Source organism: Eriocheir sinensis, chromosome 9 (assembly GCF_024679095.1).
Source record: "Eriocheir sinensis breed Jianghai 21 chromosome 9, ASM2467909v1, whole genome shotgun sequence".
NCBI lineage: Eukaryota > Metazoa > Arthropoda > Malacostraca > Decapoda > Varunidae > Eriocheir > Eriocheir sinensis.
In genome coordinates, this window is record NC_066517.1 from 6419551 (window position 1) to 6446836 (window position 27286).

Below are 27286 nucleotides of genomic sequence, written 5' to 3' on the forward strand. Positions count from 1 at the left end.
CCGTCTCCCCTAAAGTCTGGTACGTACATCTCGTTTTAAAACACTATTGGCAGTGTTTGGAAAGTGTTTTTTTACAAATACATTTTTTTTTTTTATGCTGGAAAATTGCCTGCTGGGAGAGAGGCACTGCCTCCTGAAGAGCGCAAACCGATTATCTTGATATATATATATATATATATATATATATATATATATATATATATATATATATATATATATATATATATATATATATATATATATATATATATATATCTATATTATTTTTTTATTTTTTTATTTTTTATTTTTTATTTTTTTTTCTACATCAAAGGATGCGGCCGAAGGGCAACAAAAAAAGTACCCGCTACTCCCCGCTCCCACAAAAGTAAAAAGTAAAGAGTAGCTAAAAGAGAGGTCAATTTCGGGTGGAAAGGTGTCTTGATACACTCTTCTTGAAAGAGGTCAAGTCATAGGCAGGAGGAAATACAGAAAAAGGAAGACTGTTCCAGAGTTTACCATTGAAGGGGATGAATGAATGCAGATGCTGGTTAACTCTTGCATAAGAGGTTTGGACATTATAGGGATGAGCTTGAGTAGAAAGTCGTGTGCATGCCTCCCCCCTCCCGGGGCGCCCCCCCGGGAGGGGGGAGGCATGCAGTTAACAAGTTCAGAAGAGCAGTCAGCATGAAAATATCGATAGAAGATAGAAAGAGAAGCAACATGGCGGCGGAATTTAAGAGGTAGAAGGCTGTCAGTAAGAGGAGGAGAGCTGCTGAGACGAAGAGCCTCAGACTCCACTCTGTCCAGAAAAGCTGTGTGAGTGGAGCCCCCTCACACGTGAGATGCATACTCAATACGAGGGCGGACAAGGCCCCTATATATGGAAAGCATCTGTGCTGGGGAGAAGAACTGGCGGAGACGATACAGAACGCCCAACCTCGAGGAACCTGATTTAGTAAGAGAGGAGGTGTGAAGTTTCCAGTTGAGATTTTGAACTAAGGATAGACCAAGGATATTTAGTGTTAAAGAAGTTGACAGCTGGTTGTTGTCGAAAAATAGGGGATAGGTGTTTGGAAGATTGTGTCGAGTTGATAGGTTTTGAGGCATTGAAGGACACACGGTTCCTTTTACCCCAATCGGAAATGATAGCAAGGTTTGAGGTTAAGCGTTCTGTAGCCTCCAGTCTGGAGTCATGTAATTCCTGTTGAAAAGGTCTTCTGTTGAAAAAAGTTGAATAATGCAGAGTGGAGTCATCAGCGTATGAGTGGATAGGACAGATTGTTATGGAAAGATCATTGATGAATAACAGGAAGAGAGTGGGTGATAGGACAGAGCCCTGTGGAACACCACTGTTGATAGGTTTAGGCCGGTAAGAACAATGACCGTCTACCACAGCAGAGATAGAACGGCAGGAAAGGAAATTGGAGATAAAGGAACAGAGAGAGGGATAGAATCCGAAAGAGGGCAGTTTAGAAAGCAAAGACTTGTGCCAGACTCTATCGAAAGCTTTCGATATGTTTAGCGCAACAGAGAAAGTCTCACCGAAACGGCTAAGAGAGGATGACCAAGAGTCAGTTAAGAGAACAAGAAGATCGCCAGTAGATCGCCCCTTGCGGAACCCATACTGGTGAAGTGGGTAGGTGGTTTTGAATCTTCCCGTTAAGGATTGATTCAAAAGCTTTAGATAGGCAGGAGAGTAAAGCTATAGGGCGGTAGTTTGAGGGATTGGATCGGTTACCCTTCTTAGGCACAGGCTGTATTAAGGCAAACTTCCAGCAGGAAGGAAAGATAGACGTTGACAGGCAGAGGCGAAAGAGTTTGACCAGGCAGGGTGTCAGCACGGAGGCACAGTTTTTAAGTACAATAGAAGGCACTCCATCAGGTCCATAAGCCTTCTGAGAGTTGAGGCCAAAGAGGGCATAGAAAACATCAATCTTAAGAATCTTAATAACAGGCATAAAAGATTCAGAGGGGGGATGAGTAGGAGAAATATGCCCAGAATCGTCCAGAGTGGAGTTGGTACAGAAAGTTTGAGAAAAGAGTTCAGCTTTAGATATAGATGAGACGGCGGTGCTGCCGTCAGGGTTAATTAAAGAGAGGAGGGAAAGATGAAGAAGTGAAATTGGAGGAGATATTTTTGGCTAGGTGCCAGAAGTCACGGGAAAAATTAGAAAAAGCAAGGTTTTGACATTTTCTATTTATGAAAGACGTTTTGGTAAGTCGAAGAATAGATTTGTCACGATTTGTCACAGCCTATGTGCGTACTCGAGAACATACAAACTCAAGCAACGTTTTGGTCAAGGTAAGAGAATTCTTGTGTTACCTGCTTCCGGCACGTTTAAGCCGATGGTGTTAAAATTAGAGCAAAGTAATGACGCGAAGAAGGGGGGAGGGAAAGACACTGATTCCATCACACGCAGCGCTGCTCCCTTCATCATTTTGACCCCTCCCCCCTCCGCACATACACAGACACTGACAGCTTAACGCCTATTTCATGCTCTCTCAGTACAATATAAAAAAAAAAATTCCTAGCTGTATATATATATATATATATATATATATATATATATATATATATATATATATATATATATATATATATATATATATATATATATATATATATATATATATATATATATATATATATATATATATATATATATATATATATATATATATATATATATATATATATATATATATATATATATATATATATATATATATATATATATATATATATATATATATATATATATATATATATATATATATATATATATATATATATATATATATATATATATATATATTTATATATATATATATATATATATATATATATATATATATATATATATATATAGAGAGAGAGAGAGAGAGAGAGAGAGAGAGAGAGAGAGAGAGAGAGAGAGAGAGAGAGAGAGAGAGAGAGAGAGAGAGAGAGAGAGAGAGAGAGATTTACATAGATTTACATAGAAAATCAGACCACACAGACCCCATGGTCCAGACTTGGTGGTCTGTCCTTAAACTTAAGTGATTTTACATTAATCAGAAGACTCCAAAACGTTGCATTTCTACTCTAGTTGATATTAAGTTCAAGGAAGTGACGGTCGAGCTTATTTTTGAAGGAGTCAATCGTGTTACACTGGACCACTGATGATGGGAGCTTATTCCATTCTCGCACTACAACGTTGGTGAAGAAAAATTTGGTGCAGTCTGAATTTACTTGTCCACATCTGAGTTTTACGCCATTGTTCCTCGTGCGCAAAGTGTCATCGATCATAAACAATGTTGATCTGTCTACATTCGTGAAACCATTAAGTATTTTAAAACATTCGATCAGTTTTCCTCGGAGGCGACGTTTCTCAAGAGAGAACATGTTAAGGGTAGAAAGCCTCTCTTCGTAGGATTTGTTGCGCAAGGAAGGGATCATTTTCGTTGCCCGACGCTGAACACCTTCTAATTTAGCAATATCCTTTGCATGGTGGGGAGACCAAAACTGTACCGCATATTCCAAGTGGGGTCTGACTAAACTGTTGTAGAGCGGGAGTATTACATCTTTATTCTTAAATAAAAAGTTTCTTTTAATGAAGCCCAACATTCTGTTCGCTTTATTTGCTGCATCGATGCATTGCTGTGAGAATTTGAGGTTTGACGCGATTTTGACCCCTAAGTCCTTGACGCATTGAACGCTTTTGAGTTTAACGCCGCGCATTTCGTAATCAAACTTCTTATTCCTCGTTCCAACTTGAAGGACCTGGCACTTGTCTACGTTAAAGGGCATCTCCCATCTATCCGACCAAGCTGAAATTTTGTGCAAATCCTCTTGGAGGCTTTGCCTGTCTTCGTCAGTGAGAACCGAGTTACCAATCTTTGTGTCGTCTGCAAATTTACTAATGCGGTTATTGAGTCCAACATCCACGTCGTTGATGTAAATAATGAAGAGCACTGGGCCAAGAACCGAGCCCTGAGGGACGCCACTAGTGACCGGCGCCCACTCTGAGTTAAATCCGTCAATCACTACTCTTTGTTGTCTGTTGCTCAACCAATTTGCGATCCATTGGTTTACCTGACCGTCAATACCTATTTGCTTTAATTTGTAAAGTAATTTATGATGCGGGACTTTATCAAACGCTTTCTGGAAATCAAGATAGACTACGTCCAGTGATTTGGTTACGTCATAAACAGTGAAGAGGTTGTTATAAAAGGTTAATAGATTTGATAGGCAGGATCTTTTGTTTCGGAAGTCATGTTGTGAGTCCCCAATTAATGAGTGGCTTTCAAGGTAACTCACAATTTTGTCTCTAATTATGCCCTCAAGTAGCTTACCTACAACCGAAGTTAGACTAATGGGCCTGTAATTACCTGGTACTTTTTTGTCTCCTTTCTTAAAAATCGGTGTCACGTTAGCCTTTTTCCAATCTGAAGGGACAATGCCTTGTCGCAAGGACATATTGAATACGGTTGTGAGAGAGAGAGAGAGAGAGAGAGAGAGAGAGAGAGAGAGAGAGAGAGAGAGAGAGAGAGAGAGAGAGAGAGAGAGAGAGAGAGAGAGAGAGAGAGAGAGAGAGAGAGAGAGAGAGAGAGTAGGTAGGAAAACATCTACCGGAACGGGCGCAAGCCACTCCAGGTGAGGTATATATGGGAAGTGAGGAGGGTGCTGAGGCCCTCCAAAGACACTTCCCATGTCCTCACTAACCGTTTCCCTTTTGTCTCATCAACACCAGAGAGTATTTCAGCACGCTCTCTAAATACAGATCCTCTCTCTTTCCACATCACACTACATTCACACAACATACACACCTTTTCCCAAAATTCGAAATTCAAAATGGCGTACGATATCAGTGCCTCAGAGTTCTTTCTGGGGGGGAGCACAAATTTCCCCAGGCAGGACTTCCCTTCTGGCTGCCGACTTGAGAGGTGTCGTGATAACTCCTCGAACCTCTTTCTTATCAATTTCTGCAACATTCGCAGTCTTCGTTCTAATTTTCATTCAATGGAACACCATATCTGTTCCTCTAAACCTCACCTTCTCTTCCTCACCGAAACACAGGTTTCCCTCCTACTATCTCTATCCTAAATTTTAATCCAAAGCTAGATGTTGCGCCTACGTGCACAACGACATTACTTGTTCTCGTGCCCACGATCTTGACTCTTCAGAATTTTCCACCATCTGGCTAAGACTTAATTGTCATTCTATTACTAAATACATCTGTGCTGAAACTCTACTAACATTGTAAAATTCTTTGACTACTTGAACTCTACAATGGAGCACATCTTGACCCACTCTCCATTCACTGAAATCTCCATCTTGGGAGATTTCAATGTTCACCACCAGCTTTTACTTTCATCCTCTTTCACTGACCAGCCTGTTGAACAAGCCTACAACTTTGCTCTCCTTAACGACCTAGAGCAGTTGGTTCAGCACCCTACACGTATTCCCGATCGTCTTGGAGACCGGCCCAACATACTAGACCTCTTCCTAACCTCTAACCCTTCTGCTTATTCTGTCAAACTTCTCTCCGTTGGGCTCCTCCGATCACAACCTTATTTCTATATCTTGTCCTATCGCTCCTGTACATCCTGTGGACCCAACGAAGAGGCGATGCTTCTGGCCAATTGCTTCAGTTCGGTGGGACGACCTGAGGTTGTACTTTTCCGATTTCCCGTGGAATGATTAATGCTTCCAGGTGAAAGACCCATCTGTGTGTGCCAAGCGCATTACAGAGGTGATTGTCTCTGGAATGGTCCGAATGGAGGCATACATTCCACGTACTTTCTATACTCCTCAAACGAAAAAGCTTTGGTTTAATCACCCATGTTCTCGTGCTGTCAAAGATAGAGAAGCAGCTCACAAAAAGTAACAGAGCCTTCGCACTCCCGCTAACCATGATCTTTATATTTCTGCCCGGAATCGTGCAAAATCTATTCTTCGACTTACTAAAACCTCTTTTATCCATAGCAAATGTCAAAACCTTGCTTTTTCTAATTCTTCTCGGGACTTCTGGCACCTAGCCAAAAATATCTCCTCCAATTTCACTTCTTCATTAATCCCTTTTCTCCTTACCCCTGACGGCAACAACACCGTCTCATCTATCTCTAAGGCTGAACTCTTCGCTCAAACTTTCTGTAACAACTCCACTCAGAACGATTCTGGGCATATTCCTCATACTCGTCCCCCCTCTGACTCATTTATGCCCTCTCTGGCCTCAACTCTCAGAAGGCTTATGGACCTGATAGAGTGCCTTCTATTGTCCTTAAAAACTGTGCCTCCGTGCTGACACCCTGCCTGGTCAAACTCTTTCGCCTTTGCCTGACAACATCTACCTTTCCTTCCTGCTGGAAGTATGCTTTTATACAGCCTGTGCCTAAGAAGGGTGACCGCTCCAACCCCCCAAACTACCGCCCTATATCTTTACTTTCCTGTCTATCTAAAGCTTTTGAATCAATCCTTAACCGGAAGATTCAAAAGCACCTTTCCACTTCTGACCTTCTATCTGATCGCCAGTATGGGTTCCGCAAGGGGTGTTCTACTGGCAATCTTCTTACTCTCTGAACTGATTCTTGGTCATCGTTTCTTAGCCGTTTTGGTGAAACTTTCTCAGTTGCGCTAAACATATCGAAAGCTTTTTATAGAGTCTGGCACAAGACTTTGCTTTCTGAACTGCCCTCTGTCGGAATCTATCCCACTCTTTGTTCCTTTCTTTCCAGTTTCCTTTCCGGCCGTTCTATTACTGCGCTGGTAGACGGTCACTGCTCTCCCACTAAACCTATCAACAGTGGTGTTCGACAGAGCTCAGTCCTATCACCGACTTTCTTCCTGTTATTTATGAATGATCTTCTTTCCATAACAAACTGTCCTATCCACTCATACGCTAACGACTCCACTCTGCATTATTCAACTTCTTTCAATAGAAGACTCTCTCAACAGGAATTACATGACTCCAGACTGGAGGCTGCAGAACGCTGAACCTCAGACCTTGCTATCATTTCCGATTGGGGTAAGAGGAACCTTGTCTCCTTCAATGCCTCAAAAAGTAAATTTCTTCACCTATCAACTCAACCCAATCTTCCAAACACCTATCCCCTATTCTTCGACAACACTCAGCTGTCACCTTCTTCAACACTAAATATCCTCGGTCTATCCTTAACTCAAAATCTTAACTGGAAACGTTACATCTCCTCTCCCACTAAATCAGCTTCCTCGAGGTTGGGCGTTCTGTATCGTCTCTGCCAGTTCTTCTCCCCCGCACAGTTGCTATCCATATACAGAGGCCTTGTCCTCCCCCGTATGGAGTATGCATCTCACGTGTGGGGGGGCCTCAACTAACACAGCTCTTCTGGACAGAATGGAGTCTAAGGCTCTTCGTCTCATCGGCTCTCCTCCTCTTACTGATAGTCTTCTACCTCTTAAGTTCCACCGCCATGTTGCCTCTCTTTCTATCTTCTACCGATATTATCATGCTACTGCTCTTCTGAACTTGCAAACTGCATGCCTCCCCCCCTCCCGCGGTCTCGCCACACACGATTTTCTACTCAAGTTCATCCCTATACTGTCCAAACCCCTTATGCAAAAGTTAACCAGCATCTTCACTCTTTCATCCCTCACGCTGGTAAACTGTGGAACAATCTTCCTTCATCTGTATTTCCTACTGCCTACGACTTGAACTCTTTCAAGAGGAGGGAATCAGGACACTTTTCCTCCCGAAATTGACCTCTTTTTCGGCCACTCCTCTGTACTCTTTTTTAGGAGCAGTGAGTATCGGGCTTTTTTTTTTCATTATTGTCTTTTTTTTTTATATGCCTTTGAACTGTCTCCTTTGCTGTAAAAACACACACACACACACACACACACACACACACACACACACACAGATATAGATATATATATATATATATATATATATATATATATATATATATATATATATATATATATATATATATATATATATATATATATCATATTTTATTGTATAAATATTATAAAGATAGATAGATAGATAGATGGATAGATAGATAGATATGAATATATAATATAATATATGTATATTATTACGCTCCGTGTTAGCATGTCAGAATTTCAATTCAAATTTCCATTTTGTATGGCTTTCATAGAACCATTTAAAATCTCAATACGTGCTACCTAACGGCGAAACCCACAAAGCCCTACGGTTTGCACAATGACAAATGTTTAGTTCTTGAAACTGGTATATACTTTTGTCGCCTGTTATTCTCCTTGCTTCGTTTAGCAATTCACAAAGGAATGTACTTTAGCTTAGTTCAGTTGTAGTGTGTATAAGAGTGTGTGTGTGTGTGTGTGTGTGTGTGTGTGTTGCATCAAAATCCTAAATGTGTTCTCTTTTCACAGTGGCCAACAACAGCGGGGAAGTGGAAGGTGTGCGGATGCGTCTGCTAAGTATACACATTACCAAATAAAATTAATAAATATAAATGAACTCATTGAAAAGTAATAAAAGGAAATAAATGCACAGATCACAAAATTAATACAAAATGATAGTACTACTACTACTACTACTACTACTACTACTGCTACCACTGCTACTACTACTACTAAAAATAATAATAATAATAATAATAATAATAATAATAATAATAATAATAATAATAATAATAATAATAACAACAATAAAAATAATAATAATAATAATAATAGGTAATAATAATAATAATAATGATAAAAATAATAATAATAATAATAATAATAATAATAATAATAATAATAATAATAATAATAATAATAATAATAACAATATTAATAATAGTAATCATGAAAATGATGATAATACTAGTCATTAATAGTTGTAGTAGTCTTAGTAGCAATAGGAGGAGTGGTAATAGTAGTGTAGTGCCAGGGGCCTATGTTAAGTTAAGAACGGAATTACCATTGATCACAAGTAGGAATATTGTAAGTGTTAAGTATCGCATAAGTGTTAAATCCTCTGGTCTTCCTCTGGTCAGACTTCCATTCCTCCCTTCTTCCGTTATATGTTTTTTTGTGTCCCACTCTGCGAACTCTGGGTAGCTGCCCTGACCTCCCTTTCCCCTTGCATGTGCGGGGGTGGTTGGGTCCAAAATACCCTCCCTCTCCGCTTATATTTATTTTCTTTCTCTCGTTACCACCCACCTAGTGTCCCACCATTCCCCCTCTCCCCCATGCACCTGCCTCCCCCGTTGGTCCTCATAGCCCCTTACTCAGCGAGATTTAAGTTTACCACACAGCGTTTCTCAAACCTCGAGTTAACCCCGAACGCTGGATATACAATTTGCCACTAAAGTAGGCTCCACGACACCTACCCGAATAGTTCTCATTGTAAATAATATTCTTGACGCAGCCCCTTTTCCCATTAACGTTAAGGAGTAATTAGTTAATTTCAAAATATAAATTCAGCTCACAAATGACTCGCGGGACACTTCATTATCGTTTCCCTCCACTGACAGAAAGCTCGGTTCGGGCACGCCGCTCCCCAATGTAGTCTGCCCGCTTGTCTGCCTTCCACAAACAATGTACACTCATATTTTTTCCCCCACCAAGCTACGTTTTCACGCATTGTATTGCCCTTAGATTTCGAAACTTAGTAATGCTCAATGTAAGAAAGTACCAGAGTTATTCAGACAACTCCTAGTCAGTTTTTCGGGAGTCGAGTGACCAAGTAGGTTATTGAAGGAATTGTGTTCATCGGAAGCTGAACCTCCACGCGAGGTTTGAATTACTCGCGCTGGGGCTCAACACGTCCGAGTGTGTAACCGAAAGGGACATTTAGTCGTATGTGTACCTTATTATAATTCCCGCTGGATTTTGGCCGAGTGCCGTGATGAGGATTGTATATCTGCATGTATATTCAGCTGTAACAGTGAACTTTATCGGAGTAAGAAATATATGAATGTCGGGTTTTAACCTCAGTGAGTATTTAATATGTTTCCCGCCCCAATACTCTAATGCAGTGGTTCCCAACTATTCTTCTGTTATTTCCCCCTTCATCAACTTCAACGTACCCGCATTTCCCCCTTCATGTGGTCTTGCACCCTCACCCCCACCTCGAGCCAAAACCATGAAAGGAAGTAGAGATCGGAGGAAGTAGAGATGGGGGGGCGGTGACCCAGTGGTCAGGGTGCTTGCGTGGTGAGCCCGTGAACCTAGGTTCGAATCCTGCCAATACACGCTGATTTTTTAAACCATCGCCGAGTGGCGAACGATTACCCATATGCTGCCCGGATCTTTAATCAACCTTAACTTCAGCGACTTCATTCAAGAGGAGCACAGGGGGCCAGCATCAGACAAGCACTATAAATAAAATTCGCCTGCGCCACTAACGGGCTGGGGTCACCCAAGAGTTCCCTCAAGAAAGCCTACAGGCGCCATAGGAAGCACGTAAAAATAAAGCACGGAGTCGCGGGGCGAACCTAGACCCAGATCCATTTTTTTCTGAATGGCCCGACCCCGCGGCAGGCTTTCCCGATGTATTCGCACCTGCGAACCTGCCGTTAGTGACGGGTGAAGGGCAAAGCCTAGGGGACCCGTGCATCTCGAAGGAGGAACGGCTCCCTACCCCTTCTTTTTTTGTTTTGGGTGTGGCCAGGGTGGTGCAAAACCAGCGCCGGCCCGCACAGTCAGGCAAGATATTAACGTTCGGAGGGTCTGCCTGTGGGCTACTGGAACGTCCTAAGCCTCTCCGAAGATCACCGACTATCCTATCTATCACATGAGCTCAGAAGGCTGAAGGTGGATAAAATGGAACCCTCTGAGATGAGGAAGCCTGACAGTGGTAAAATCATTTAAAGTCGTTACACCTACTACTGGTCCGACATGAGCAATGGTGCCCATCTTAAGTGAGTAAAGGTAAAGATACGCTATAGCTGCTCATGGTATCGGTGCAAATCTCTGAACCATTGGCCCTTTTTGAGTCTGTGGTAGGTAAGAACCAATAACCCGGGACACAGGCCAGCGTGAAATCTGGGATTGCCACAGTTTACCTTCCCCATGTTTCCCCAGTTACCCATTTATCGACCAACCTGAAAGGAAGAATAAATAGCTGTATGAGTTGCACGTCGACTGCCCGGGCCGGGTTCTGAACCCGGGCCCGTGGAGTCGTAGTCAGGTACTCAAACCACTACTCCACGGAGGCGCAACTATATATTTTTTACAGCAAGGGAGCCACCTCAAAGGCGAAAAACAAACAAAACAAAAAAGCCCACTAGGCAGTGTAGGCATTGCTTCACCAATGAAAAGTGAATGAGAGAGGTAGTTTTCGGAAGGAGAGGTTTATTTATATTTTCTCATAAAAGAGTTCAAGTCATAGGAAATACAAACGGAAGAAGGCTGCCCCAGAGTCTATCAGCGGAAAGGATGAAAGAATGATGATATGGTTAACTTTTGCATAAGGGATTTGAATAGAATAAGGATAAGCAAGAGTAGAAAGTCGTGTGGAGAGGGCTTACAGGAAGGGGGAGACATGCAATTACCAAATTCAGAAGCAGTTAGCATGGAAATATCTATAGAAAGAGAAAACATAAGAACATAAGAACGTATGAGTCTGCAAGAGGCCGATTGGTTTATACAAGGCAGCTCCAATAAACCTAACCCCACATAACACCACTACCCATGAATTTATCTAATCTTTTTCTGAATGTGTCTATCGTATTGACAATAATATGACTGCCAAACCTTTTCCATTCATCTACCCCTCTGTCGGTAAATTATTTCTTCACAGTGTTGTGTTGAATCTGAATTTTCAGTGGTGGGCACCGGTCACTTTTTTGCTGTTCCGATCCCCGATCATCCGATTATTTTTTTAGGTTCTGCTGTTCCGATCACCATTCCGATCATCCGATCAGAAAAACTTATAATAATTACTATTATTTTTTAAAATAATAATTACAAGAAACACCTATTTTAGGCGTTCTTTAAGTAATAATTTCAAATAAGTAATAACTTAATTATTTGCTTATAAATATCTTTATTTTTCCTCTTTCTTTTGGTATACAGGACATGGTAAAGAAAAAAAATGTTTTCTTAACTTCTTATTTTAGGCATTTATTTAAGTCAACTCTTTTTATTCAATTTCTGAAAGTATGAAAAGGGAATTATGTTCGCTATTTCAACTTTTGCTTGAAGTTGATTTAGATTTTTGACAAACATTTTTCAACTTTTTAATATTTTATCATCGATATCTAGGAAATATTTTTTACTATTCTATTAAAAAACGAGCGATAGTGATCATTAATCTCCTAACCTTCCTGATTAAATAGCTTTCTGAATAAAAGATATTGGTCCATAAATAAATTAGTTAGAAGAAGAACATAAGCTATAAGGTTTTGATTTTATGTTAGCCGGTGTTGTGTCATCTGTCATTCACGTATCCTAAGACATCCCATCCTGGGTCTGCATTCATCAACCACTTACCGGACCCGTGGTAAGGCTAAAAGTTACCGCGGCTCCAAGCACCCGTACCGCAGGCGTGGTAAGTAGGTAGACACTGCCGCAGCTCATGTTCGGAGGCGATTTTGAGCCTATGTATATTTTTACCTCGTGACGTGCCCTACACCATCAGAAGCAGAAAAGCATGCAGATTTAGGATCTGGGCTTATAAAAGCGATGTGACGAAAACCAGCTGAGTACGAAGGAGTTGAAGATAAATACATGCAAGAAAATGTGTACTCCCTATTCATTAACTCTGATTTTCGTATGTGTATTTACACATTATTGTTACAATTTTATGCTAGTGTGATGCAGAATTTTCTCAGGAAGATTATGGTGGTCTCCATTTTTCTCAAAAATGAATGTTGGGGTCAGGAAACGGGGTGGGAGTGAGGTGTGTGAAGTCGTCGGTTTGGGATGAACTGGGCACACCCGTGCACGGCCTCAGGCCGGCTTTACTTGCAGGCCGCAATCTATAGTATGTAAGTCTGTGGAACTCTTCACCCATATGACTTTTCCCTGCTTGTTAAAACACTGCAGAGGGAATAATGTTCTCATCTGTGACAGTCACCTCCCGTCTCAAGTCTCCAATATTCTTGCTGTGGAGTTTAACGTCGTAGAATTTTGCTTTGACCTCTTCCACACTACTCACGAAGCCACTCACGCCATTCACCTCAGCAGCCGCAGGCTCCCACGCCCACACCCATTGCTTGGCTGCACCAGTGAGGCATGATGACAATGGCCCCCTAGCCAATTTTGGTTGCGAGGGGTGAGTATGGACAAACATTAGAATAATACCAATCTTGTGATAGCAAGGCACGCAACTGGCGTTAGCGACAGAAAACTATGAAGGTAACATACAAAAATGTTCAGAATATAGGCTACATAAGCGAGTATATTTTTATTTCAAGGATAAATATACAAGTAACGTGCATTCATTCGTAAAAAAACGCATCTAATTGAGGGATTAAAACGCTAATTATTTGTTTTAAGGCAGTATTTACGCCTGTACAATACACATGTCTTGATTTTGAAGTCTGTGTATTAGTAAACAAACGACACGTGAAAGCTGAAATACAGCATCAAAGGTCGCACGTGATTGGCTACCCAGCCCAACCAATCGTTGCTAGGGTGCGAATTACCGGAACGTTACCATACTGTTGATGAGTCCCATGTTTGAAAGATGCCGCAGCACTGGTAGCGCTGCGGTAAATGTGAGAGATACCGGAGGCGTGGCTGGTAAGATTGATCAAGGATTATGTACTATAAGAATAGCTTACTGAAACGTCATCGATGACGTCATGACTGCGGTACGTCATCTGGTTCACTCTCGCCCTGCTCTCACGGTTTAAAATGTACTAGAAAACCCTTATTTATTCTTATTCATGGTCAGATTTTGCGCTTGTTTGATTGCTAAGAATAAGTAATTAAATTAGGCAGCTGTTGTGTTGGCTAAAAGTATACAATAATATGAATAATGTGAGAAGCATGGTAAACAAGCTGCCAAAAATATTGTTCTGTTTACCATCGATGCTTACGTTTTCTTAACTTTTATCAACATTAGTTTTCTACAACTTAATTTGCAGGGATAACTAATCCTGTCATATATAATGAAAGTATTTTTTTTTTATACATACATATATATTGTATAATATTTACGCAAATTTTTAACTAAATGAATTTACCTTTACCAAACTTTCCTATAGAGCTTTATTGGCTTTTCTTTAATGTTATCACTTTCTTGGAAAATGTTTGGACTTCACCCGCGCAGACTTCACCTTCACTTTATCTTTTCGTTTGCAGGCCAAAATCTACTTCTTCAAGGTGTGTTTGTCTCTAGGAAACCTAATGAACTTAACACCTTGACGACTTTCCGCAGTTGAGCCACTGTAACACCCATATACACCACAAATCACCCTTTTCACTGAGCACGCTACGGTGAGAACACAGTGAAGTGAACAAGTTTGCCGCCAAGCACCATTTGTTTACATGTGTGACGTCATCCGTGGTGCATTGTGAGTAAAACAAAAGCTTAGTGAGCTATCCTTATAGTATATAATCCTTGAAATTGATGAATCCAGCCCCTGATCTGCGCATGCGCGGAACCCGATGTTTACAAACACAGTCTTGAAATCGTAGTTTGTCCAGGCAAGATGGCGGCAAGACAGCATGGCAGCTTTTATGGCCAAATTCAAGAATGACATGGACCCCATAATTCAGATAGCCTACCATTAAATGGAGAGAATCCGAGAAACATGAACATCAATCAGAAGAGAGTGTAGGTTATCTCATTTATCACACATACTGACATACAAGGGGTGTAGGTTATCTCATTTATCACATTTACCGACATACAAGGGGTGTAGGTTATCTCATTTATCACATTTACCGACATACATGGGTAGACGGTGGCTGAGTGATTAGCGTGCGGGGCCAGCATTCATCACGCCAGGGACAATGTCGATTCAAATCCCCTCGCTACCACATGGGATTTTTTAGTCACCGCCGAGTGGCTTAAGACTACCCACAGACTGTCCAGAAGACCACCTATCATCCCGGATTCTAGAAGAAACCGTACAAGCGAATCAAAAATGAGTTCCAAGGGGCAGCATGAGCCAAGCATAACTAGTGCCACTATAAATGACGGGCTTGGGCCGACCACCAGGCCCCTGAAGAAAGCCTACCGGCGCTATATTCTGAGATGTAAACAAAAAAAAAGTTACCTCATTTATCACATTTACTGACATACAAGGGGTGTAGGGTACCTCATTTATCACATTTACCGACATTCAATAGGTGTAGGTTATCTCATTAACCACATTTACCGACATACAAGGGGTTCAGGTTATCTCATTTATCACATTTACCGACGTACCAGGGGTGTAGGTTATCTCATTTCTCACATTTACCGGCATACAAGGGGTGCAGGTTATCTCATTTATCACATTTACCGACATACAAGGGGTGTAGGTTATCTCATTTATCACATTATACCAACATAGAAGGGGTGCAGGTTATCTCATTTATCACATTTACCGACATACCTCATTTACTTAATTTACTAACATACGAAGGGTGCAGGAAGAAACTTTCATATTTCAAGCAATTTTCAAATTCAAAACAAATTCAACATTTACTTTTAAAAAGAAAAAAAAATAAATCAGGTGGGACATATCGCGATAGGCAGTCGACAAAAACACGGTACCGTGTCGCATTTCATCCACCCTTTGTTTGTAAACAAATCCCGCGCATGCGCAGATTGGATGGGATGTCTTAGGATACGTGGATGGCAGATGACACCACACCGGGTAGGACACGTAGCAATGGGTTTAAGTTAGATAAGTTCAGGTTCAACAAAAACATAGGCAAGAATTGGTTTACCAACAGTGGTGGATGAGTGGAACAGACGTAGAAGTCATGTGGTGAGCGCCAACACGATAGATACATTTAAGAAGAGGTTAGATAAGTTCTTGGAAGGGAGGGGTATAGGGCGTTAGTTTGGTGCCGTGGTCTGGGCGGCATGTTGCGCTGTCTCGCGAGACCTCCTTCCTCCTCCTCCTCCTCTTGTTGCGGGGGGAGCCCGACGGGTGGGGGGGGGGCTGGGGGTCGAGGGAAGGCAAAGCCCTCCCCCCGGTTAAGAAGGAGGGGGTATCGAGGCGGGGCGAAGCCCCCCCTTTTAGCTTAGGTCTTGTTGGTTTCCCGAAAAGGAACTGACGCTGCCGCCATTAGAGGGTGGTAACACTGCAGCAGAAAATGCATAACTGACAACTGAGGAAGGCCACTCGGTTACTGGAGTGGGCGGAAGCCCACTACTGCAGCCCACACCACGCTGTCATGGCGTCGTGTAACAAGCCCCGCCAAGCAAATAAAGCGACTTTGCGCTTGCGCGTCTCGTTCACGATATCTTACCAGGATTAAATAAATTAACGATCAATACTTATCGCTTATTTTTTTAAATAAAGACGCTTATTGAAGTAACTATTTAGCAACGTATATAAAAATAATTGTAAGAAGTCCGCAGTCACTTGTTGCCATGACAACGTTGACTACTTTCTTTTCTGTGATCGGTGATCGGAAGTTAGTTTGTGAAGTTCCGATCTCCAAAGTCCGATTACCTTTTACAGAAATGATTCAATCTTTGCATCCCGATCGCCAATTGCTGTTCCGATTAGATCGGAAGATCGGACGATCGGACTGATGATCGGAAGTGCCCAACTCTGGAATTTATCCAATTCAATCCCAATACTACGTCTCCTATAGGGGTTTCTTACTATCAGGACCTCTCGTGTCCTCACTTTCCGTTTCCCTAATGTCTCATTAACTCCAGAGGGTAGTTTAGAATGCTCTCTAAAGACAAATCCTCCTACTTTCCACACCACACTTCAATGTCGGCGCCAAAAAAGATGACAAAAACACCTCTCGATGTCATCTTCCGTGCGGCATGCAATGTATATCAAGGGGTTATATGGGAGAGCGGAAAACTTATTAAATCTGACTTGTGAACTCAAGATTAACGGTGGCCTTCAGGATGGTCACGCATCAACGGTTTTAGTATAAGTTTGACAGTTCAGTGACAGGCAGCTTTTTTTTTGCGTGCAATCCCGAGCTGTCGTTTCATACAAGTTATTGTTGCATATCCCCTCACCTCAACCAAGAGTGGCTACTAAACTGCCTATTACTGACGGTAAAATAGCGTCTGTGGTTGCTTTATACAAAGCAGGAAAAACAATGAAAGAAATAGTTAATATAACTGGTGTTAGACAGAGGACTGTGTACAGGTGGGTAAAGCGGTTCAAAGATGGTGGCGAGATGTCTGACCCAGTGCATAAAACGCGGCCTGGGAGGAGAAAAAAGTTACTCAATGAACTTTAAATGTTATGGAAAGGGAAATAGAACGTGATCCTCGCCTAGCACCAAAGGAACTGAAAGAAAAAAAAAAAACTGTGTTCTTGGCGATGTGTCTCTAAGGACTGTACAAAGAAGAAGAAATATAGTGGCTGGGACATTACTAGGTGGAGGCAAGTGTTGTGGAGCGATGAGGCTACATTTTCTGTGAGTGACAACAGGACAGGCTGGGTATACCGGCGCCCGGGGAGTGACCCCTACCACCACAAAATACCCTGATACTCTTTTTGCGTGGGCCTCATTTGCATATGATGGTGTTGGACACTTTGTAATATTACCAAGAAACCTTAGACTAAACAGCCAAAATTACATAGAATTCTTGATGGATCATTTACCAGACTCATTTTAAGAGGCTAACGCTAATTTTTTCATGCAAGACGGTGCACTTTGCCACACAGCGAAGAGTGTGAAGAGATGGCTGCGAGACTGTCAGGTTGACTTCTTCGATGCTTGGCCTGGACAGTGGACACTCCCCTGACCTTAACCCTATTGAAAATTTGAGGGCAATAATGAAAAGAAAAGTACGCCAGTTCGACACCTCAACCATTCCCAAGCTAGAAGCGGCCCTTCTCAGGATATGGCGTGATTTTGACCCCTCCCAACTAAAAACCTCGCCGATTCTGCACCTAAACGTCTGCCAGAGTGTCTTAGGAGACGTGGGATGCCAACAAAATACTAACAGGTGAGTAAGGAAGTTTTGCCATGGTATGATTATTAAGGCGTCATGATCTCTAACCCTACGATCACACAATGTTTTTTTCATCTTTTTGGCGCCGACGCACCACACACACACCATTTCAATTTTTTTCAAAAAAAAAAAAAAAGGCTAATTACTACACTGCCTCGGAGTCCCCGTTTGGTGGGTGGGTGGGTGGGGGTGGGGGGGGCCTAAGAGAGGACTCTCCCTTTGGCTCTCGACCTAAGAGGTGTCTTGATAACTCTTCAAACTTTTCTTTATTAACTTCAGCAACATTCGCGGTCTTCGTTCGAACTTTCATTCTGTGGAACACCACCTTTCCTCTAACCCCTAACCTTCTCTTTCTCACCGAAACACAAGTCTTGGAGGCTACAGTAATCTCTACTCTGTTCCTTTTTACTATCTCTATCCTAAATTTCAATTCAAAGCTGGATGTTGCGTCTATGTCAAGGTTCCAGAGTTGGGTGCTGTAATCGGAAGAGGATAACAACAAACAAGATAAATGGTTAGACACCAGTTTACTTTAAATAAACTAGAAACCCCAAAGCAAGCCTCACAAAACTGAAGTCTCCAACACGAAGGCTTCAGCACGCCGGACTCAGCAATGATCCTTTGCACGGCTTCTTCCTCTTCTGGGCGTCCCGTCCTCTGAGTGGCAATGACGAGGCAGCACAGCTTCGTCCTTGAAGTGGTGTAGACGTGGTAGACGAGGGAGGCGCAGGAGAAGGGGCGTCAGGTTCACGGCAGTAACGGGAGTCCGATGCGTGGAGAGGAGAGAGGTAAGGCACCCAGAACCAGCCCACGGTTCTAAGTAAACCCGAATGAGAGCAGGGCTGGAGCCGGAGTAGAATCAAGTGTTCAGAGCGAGGCCCGGCCGCTGTCTGACGAGGAAGGCGCTGGCGCCCACCAAGTCGCCTCCCACAGCGGGTTGAGAAGCCTCGGTGGTTCGTACGAATGAGGCGTCGAGCGGCTTCATGCGAACGGGCAGCGGGAGTGTAGCAGGTCGTTGCGGCGCCTCGGTAGTTGTTCGCGGCGTCGAACGGCAAGATGCGGGCGGGCGGCAGGAGTGCCCCGGTCGTTCGCCTGCTAAGTTGGTAGTTGCCCTCACAGTCTACGTACAGAACGACACACTTGCTCTCGTGTCCACGACCTTGATTCTTCAGAATTTTCCCACCATCTGGCTAAGAATCATTATCATTCTATTACTAAATATATCTGTGCTGTTTATCTCTCACCTAACTCTACCAACTATGTAAAATGATTTGACCATTTGAACTCTAAGGCGGAACACATCATGACTCACTCTCCCTTCGCTGAAATCTCCATCCAAGGAGATTTCAGTGTTCACCACTAGCTTTGGCACTATCCCCTTTCGCTGACCAGCCTGGTGAACAAGCCTACAATTTTTCTCTCCTCAATGATCTAGAATAGTTAGTTCGGCAACCTACACGCATTCAAGACCCCTGGAGACATGCCCAAGATTCTTGACTTTTTCCTAACCTCTTATACTTCAGCATACTCTGTTAAACTGTTCTCTCCGAATAGCTCCTCCGATCACAACTTATTTCTGTATTCGGTCCTATCGCTCCTGTACTGCCTGTGGACCCACTGAAGAGGCGATGCTTCCGCCATATCGCTTCAGCTCGGTGGGATGACCTGAGGATGTACTTTTTCGATTTCCCGAGTAATAATTACTGGTTCCAGGAGAGAGAACCCTCTGTGTGTGCCCAGTGCATCACTGAGGTGATTTTCTTAGGAATGGAGGTATACATTCCACGTACTTTCTCTACACATCATGATAAAAAGCTTTGGTTCTGCCACGCTTGTTCTCGTGCTATCAAAGAAAGAGAGGCAGCTCACAAAAGGTATTTGTCAACATTATAATGCCACTTTAGGTTACAACCTCAATACTCATCACTCTCTTCTAGTTCCTCAGTGGCTTAATTTTGTGGATTGTCACAAAACATCACGTGACATGATCCACATGCAGATATACATGGAAGTCCATTCTTTCTGCATCCACAACGGGGTGTGTCACAAGCTCTGGTGCAGTTGCAGTGTATCATCTTCAGAAGAGTGTCTGGTGCAGCATTCATGGCAGTCATGATAGGTACAAATCGATTATTTTCAAGTACCCAGCCCCAGTCCAGAGGATGGAGGCCACCCTTCATCCCCATCCAAACCATGACCTGGTAGTACACTCGGAGACAATGAAATTTGGTGGCAGATTCCGTTGGGGGAAGACGTTCAGGTGTAACGAAAGACTTAGCAGCAGCCACCTTCTTTATGAATATTTTGTAACGTGTGGCTGCCAGAGAAGTTGTGCTTTCCCCACCAAATATAACGGCCATCGCTTTGCAGCCAAGTTTCTTTATTTCAGCAGGGTTCACGCCTCTTGAAGTGAATGTATCTCCACACAACTGGAAGACTTGGTCATCTTCCACGAGTTTCTGAACTGCTGCTTTTTTCCCAATGTCATACACACGAGAAGTGTAATCACATCCTGTGAAGGCGTGCAGAAATAATAGTTGAGTGCACAACCTATTCCCAGGAAGATGCTTCATCTGATTGAGATCATATGCCTTCAGATTACTTCTTGATTGGTTGTCTGATGTGAAAAATAGTGGTTTTCCATCATGAATACAGTAATGGAGCAAAAACATCAACAAATCTGTGTCCTCTCCGATTAGTGTGGTGGAATGCAAGCTTGTGCTGTTTACGGCTGTCTTGGCAATGTCCACATCAGCGTCTCCTGCCTGAATAACTGTGCACCCCACTTTCATCAGTTGATCACTAATTAAAGTGATGAGCTGTTGCTTATTACTGCCGACAGATAGGAATTCATCTCTCTTTCCGTCAAATTCTGTTTCAATTCTAGCACTAAATGCTTCTTTGTGCTGTTCGCTTGTTGTGTATGCGAGATCAATGAAGTCCTGCATAACGATGTTGGCCTCAGATGTTAAGGGGGCTGACATTGTCCACATTGCACGCTGTTCCTCTGTTATCTTGCTGCATGCCATGTGTCAAGCCACCGGTGCTTTTAAGAGATCTCATGAGTGTTTTGTTCGATGACTAGATCACAGCTGAGCCCTACCCAAAACTGGTTTGTTCGCCGGATCACGTGGAAGCCATTTGTTAATGTTGGGTGATTGCCTAACAGAGGTTTGATTATGGGCAGGTCAGTTTATTGATTTTATTCCTTTATTATTGCCGCCATGTTGGATTTAGGTTTAAATACATATCAAATCTTAATTTTATTGACACCAGTGTATTGTTGATCCCTTAAAACCATAGACCAGAACCCCAATTTCTTTTCTATCACAATTATTGACGAAATTATAGCCGTTTTAATGATTTTGAAGCCCGGCGGCGGCCATTTTTAAATTACCTTCGTTTTAACCCATTTCCAGATGTCAGATTTTGGTAGACTTTTTTTCTGTTGATCAGTATATCTAGTAGGAATGAAAACCACTTTTGTTGCAATTTGTTGTGGGTTGGGTGGTAGTTATTCATAAATTGACCTGCCTTGAAGCAAAATCTAATTATAACAAGTCTGGTCACTTTCCGCGAAAATTTCGTCGGGCTCGCGCATGACGTCACGCTGCCCACAGAGGCGGGGGCCGTTGCGTGGAACCGAGTCAGTCTGCAACGAGATGGGGTCGGGTGCACAGCGTTGACGTGGACCAGGATGCCTAATAAATGTTCAAAGAAATAATAGAATGACTGAAAAGGTAGTATACTCGCACAGTGGACCAAAAAATACAAGTCACCCATCAATTACTCCGTTTTCTGTCCTCGGACCATGGAGGTAGAACTAGTGGAGTCGACATCACCCCTAAAAAGTGAATCCGCCGAACTGTCATTTTTAGGGCCGCAAAGTTGTAGACACCTGCCAGGTGTCAGGTGATGTCAGGTCAGGCAGGCCCTTAATGGGCTCGGCCAGGTTGCCAGGTGTTGTCAGGTCAGGTATTTATGAAATAAATCTACCGCAACAATAAATGTACAGTACTCAAAAACACCACCACCATAATGAATGAGACGGGGTCTTGAGTTAACAACTAAGATAGTGGACGTGAGTTCTCACCCGGGTATCCCTAATCTTGTGGCCCTAAAAAATGACAGTTGGGCGGCTTCACCTCAATTAATGGGATTAGCGGGCCGTGTCGACTCCACCAATTCTACCTCCATGCCTCGGACCCACAGAGGCATTATAACGTCATCTCTTTGCCACGCCTCTCCTGCGCGTGAACATACTTTGTATGATTATACTTTGCCTAGAAGGGGATGGCTCGCGCCAGTCGCTTGACAGAAACAGGATAAAATAAATTAGTTGAAGTTAAAGAATCAAGATATTTTTGATATAAAGTTAAATTACATATATCTAATTGAAGCAGAATATTTGAGAAACAATGTAAAATAAACAATTCTATTAGAGAGAAAAAGAAAATAGAGAACGAATCAAAGATGTAATATGATTAACATATAACGACAGTTGTAAGGAAGCACTAAACTATTAAATTAAAACATTTCACCTTATCCCTTAATTTGAGATTTCTAGGGGCATACAGATTTTCATAAAACGCCAAATAAGTGAAGGTGTGGTGTTTGTATGTGTATGTGTGTGTGTGTGTGTTGTGTGTGTGTGTGTGGTGCTGTGTGAGTGTTTATGCGTGTGTGTCTGTGTGTGTGTGTGTGTGTGTGTGTGTGTGTGTGTGTGTGTCTTGTTGCTGTCGTATATGCTGCTGTGGGTTTTGCTCTGCTCCCTGTGTCCCTGCGGCGTAATGAGGTTGAGGGTAGCCCTAATTTTTTTTTTTTTGTGTGGAGAGAGAGAGAGAGAGAGAGAGAGAGAGAGAGAGAGAGAGAGAGAGAGAGAGAGAGAGAGAGAGAGAGAGAGTGTGTTTGAGAGAGAGACTTTTTTTTTTTTTAGACTACACAGACTTGTAGCTCGTTATATTCCCTTTTATATTAGTTTGTTATATTGTACATATTGGGCTATTTTTAACACTGGATGTTGGACGATGTTAAATACTAAATAAATATATATATATATATATATATATATATATATATATATATATATATATATATATATATATATATATATATATATATATATATAGATATAACAGTAGGCTTTCGGGTTAAATAAACTAAATACTGATCGCCTACTACTGAATAAAATAGTTCAGGGGTATTTGTGAAGTAGAGGACAACGTACCGCCACCACACAGTCGTGGGCAGAGTGGTGATGTTTTCATAAACTAAGCAGGGCCCGGATCCAAAGAGAAGGCTGCTTACCGACATCGCTATCGTTACCGAGCGTTTGCCCGGACGACATCGCTAAATTTAGATCCAAAGAGGAGACTTAACGATATCGCTCGGGCCTCGCTACAGCAGAAAGCCAACTGATTGGGTAAGCGCCACGATGATGTCATCAGACTCGACAGCCAATCACAGCAAGTTTTTGAAAAATTTTCAGCCAATCACACAGCTACATTCCTCAGCTGTGGCGGCCAACGTTGCCAGATTGTCGTACTCAGCCGCTTATATTTCCGAGTTCCTTCCCCAAAACGGTCTTCTGGGTTGCAGTAACGAGACTCATTTATAGTTATTGTTAAAAGAGTTAGATCCTGATGTTTCTTGGCAATAGTTAGGCAACTTAGGCGTTAGAAACCGGTAAATACTATGCTCTGAGTACGATAACCCTCACCTTACACACGGCAGGAAAGTACTTTTACCCAGAAAATGGTTCAACCACTAAGGAAAATGCGGCGGCCGAGGTTCAGTGAGTCTGAGCTGCTGACAATGGTTGAGGAGGTGGAGAAGAGAGAGGCAGTCATCATGGGGAAACATGAATATACGGGATATAACGGGAGAAGAAGCGGCTAGCTTGGCAGCAAGTCGTCCTCAGCCTCTTATGGTTGCCGATTTCCGACACGAAAACTCTCTCCTGGGCCCCGATAACTGGATTCATATATTGTTATAGTCATAATGATTAATTATTAGTGCTTCTGGGCAATAGTTAAGGGTCAGAAACCGGTAAATACGATGCTCTGAGTACGACAATCTGGCAATGGTGCTTAGAGATGCCAGATTTTCTTGTGACAGTGACACTTTCTTTACCGGGGAGGGGGCCGGGGCACGGGCCGGGGTGGAGGTAAGCAGCAGCGAGGCAGCGCTTGTGTTGATATTTAAGTCGTGTGCAGTGTGTACAGATCATCATTTTATAATTGATTTTGCTCTGTGTACTCTAAAACCTATATTTAATGCAAAAAAAATTATAAATAAGTTAATCATGATGAACTTCGCTACGTTTACGAGGGGTCTGGGGCTCTCGTTAAGTTAACCACGCTGTGACGTCATAGTTTAGCTTCTTGGATGCCATTAACGAATGTTTACATCGGTATCTCAGTTAGCGAGATCGCTAACGCTTCTTGGATTCCGCGCCTGGATAGAAACCCCCTGCCTTGGTTATGCTCTCAGGAGAGGCACCCACCGCCAAGGCAAGTATAGAGAGGTATCGTTACTCTCGTAGAACGTGAAGAACCAAGTTTTGAAATGATATTTTTTATTGCGGATTTTTTTTTTGTTATATATCCTATGAAGCAATTGTCGGTGAATAAAAAATGTAAATAGATATGTTCACGTCATCTCATCCTGGACGATGATTGGCTGGCGTCACGATAAACTCCGCCCCTTCCTGGGGCCTAAGCCCCGCCCTATCTTCGAAGCGCGACGTTTTATCGCTAGTGTCTTGTACATTTTTTCATATTTTTTGGTATGATTTCGTGTACTGTGGCCTCGTGTCCAGTGAAATGGGAGAACAAAAGAAAATTTATAACCTTTCATAGCTTTCCAAGGAACAGAAAACCTAGAAAAATATGGATAGAGGCCTGCAAAAGAAAAGACATGCGAAAATACGGCGACGTGAAGAAGTGCCATTATATTTGTTCAATGCACTTTAGTGTTCAGTGTTTCAATTTCCACCTAACAAATGAAAAGATAAAGCTCTCCATAACATCACAGTCCTGCCCACGCTGAACCTGCCAAGACTGGATAACACCACCAGGAACTGCATTTCATATGAAGAACACTTAGAGTGAGTATTGATAATATTGATAATAATACACCATGGCGGGGTACAGAATTTCAAATGAAAATTTATGAGGTCAAATGTTTGGATATATCTTAACTGTTAGAATGTTGTAATATTACCTGTAGATGGTTTCTTTAATAAGTAGCCTCATTCATATCATGATCATATTAAAGGAGAAATCGACAAGGTAAGTGATATTTTGAAAGTTGCATTGCTATTATTGTTATCATTATTGTTATTATTATTATTATTATTATTATTATTATTATTATTATTATTATTATTATTATTATTATTATATTATAGCTATATTTATCATAATTAATATCACTGTCATCATTACTATTATTGTTATGCATGGCATATAATAGCTGCGTTAATTTTTATCACTGAATTAGAAAGCTACTCGATATGAAAAATTCAAAAAGATTTTAGTTATTGCAAAAAGAGAGCAAATGACGTATAAAATCCGACTAATTCGATAGGTAACTCATCGAAATTATTGTTTAAGTTTGTTGAGCTATACTTGATAATCTATATAGTTCTGTCTTTGACTTTAATATTATTTTTCATGTACCTTTAAGGAGTGCAGCAGATATGATTTTTTAAAGTTTTGGAAAGTTTCGTTTTAGTCGGCGCAACATCTATGGTTATATGCCGGAGAGAGACAGAAGGGGAAGGAATTATAGGAGAAGGGAACAGATCCGAGGAGACGGGACACAACCCCCGATTAATACCTGGTATCCATTCACTGCTGGGTGGACAGGGGCGTAGGGTATCGGAAAAGCCGCCCAAATATTTCCACTCCGCCCGGGAATCGAACCCGGGCTCTCTCGGTTGTGAGCCGAGTGTACTAACCACTTCACCACGAAGCCCCCCCATGAATTTTTAAATTTATCTCCAATTATGAAGATGAAATCAGGTAGATTTACGTGTAGCATCAGCTTATAAGGGTTAAAAATAGATTTTTGTGAGCATAAAAAGGAGGAGCAAAGACAATCACATAACCCAAAACTCGCGTACACTCTTCCAATTTAGTAGCGTAGTGATTTTGATGCAGAGTTAAAGCGATATATATATATATATATATATATATATATATATATATATATATATATATATATATATATATATATATATATATCTGTGTATATATATATATATATATATATATATATATATATATATATATATATATATATATATATATATATATATATATATATATATATATATATTTGTGTGTGTGTGTGTGTGTGTGTGTGTGAACTACAGCATTGAGGAGTGATATAAACTTATTCTTAATTCCGATTTTATTTTTTACCACATGGGTAAGTGCGTGGCTTTCTCGCCTGACCTTCTCAAAGGGACGGTCGTTGACCTTGCTGCTCCGGCCAGTATCACACCTTAACCTTGCTCTAGCACCTCGTCTGGTGAACCGACGCCTTGTCATTTTGTGTGTGAATCGAATCCCTGTGTGTTACATTTTAACGTCACAACTTTTGAAATCCGTTCATACACGTTTTTAATTAACCGTTACTTAAATAAGCCCGTACGCCTTCTCAGAAATCGAATGATTAACTGTGCTTGTTTACTTGTCTGAATTAGCACCACTCAACTTAATTAATTAACGTCTAACTCAGTGCTGTGACGCGTCTAACTAGTGTTTGAAGTGTTGCGAGGATTATCTTACCAGACTCCTTTGACTGTGCGACCTACACGTGCTGCAACCACGAACGGATAAGTTACTTATCTACTTTTTGTGTTTCCTGTCTGTCCTCAGTAGGATTACAACTACACGACCTAACACAGCACCCAATGAAAGACAGTGAGCTTCTTGTGTCTTACTAACGTAGAGAATCTGTCACTAACGTAGAAGTATAAGGCTTGACCCGTACTAGCACACCTGTTTTGAAAAGGAGGAAAAGTTTAATCAGCCAGAGAATTTTAATCCCACGGGAAAAACACGTGTGAGCCCTTCAGAGGGTACACCTTAAACTCTCCCGCGTGACTCGACCGATTTAACCCACCTCCCTCCAGGTGTTCAGCATAGCCCACGCGGACACTAAATTCATCTTAACTGTAAAGTTCACCGTTATATCGTCTTGCAACAGTAAATAACAAAGTAACCATGCCGTCCAACTATTTCAATTGCTGTAAT

The 27286-nt window shown here is 41.8% G+C and overlaps 1 protein-coding gene across 4 annotated transcripts in view; it reads left to right on the forward strand.

Moving 5' to 3' along the window:
* Positions 1-27286, forward strand: part of LOC126995872 (uncharacterized) — a 163515-nt gene that overhangs the window by 188 nt on the left and 136041 nt on the right. For 3 of the 4 annotated variants that reach the window (XM_050855771.1, XM_050855769.1, XM_050855772.1), the window contains exons 1-2: positions 1-19; positions 8360-8407. The exon at positions 1-19 is cut by the window's left edge. In XM_050855771.1, the coding sequence (XP_050711728.1) occupies positions 1-19; positions 8360-8407 (67 nt within the window). The remainder of the gene's footprint in view (positions 20-8359; positions 8408-27286) is intronic. The other variant, XM_050855770.1, reaches the window with a different exon arrangement.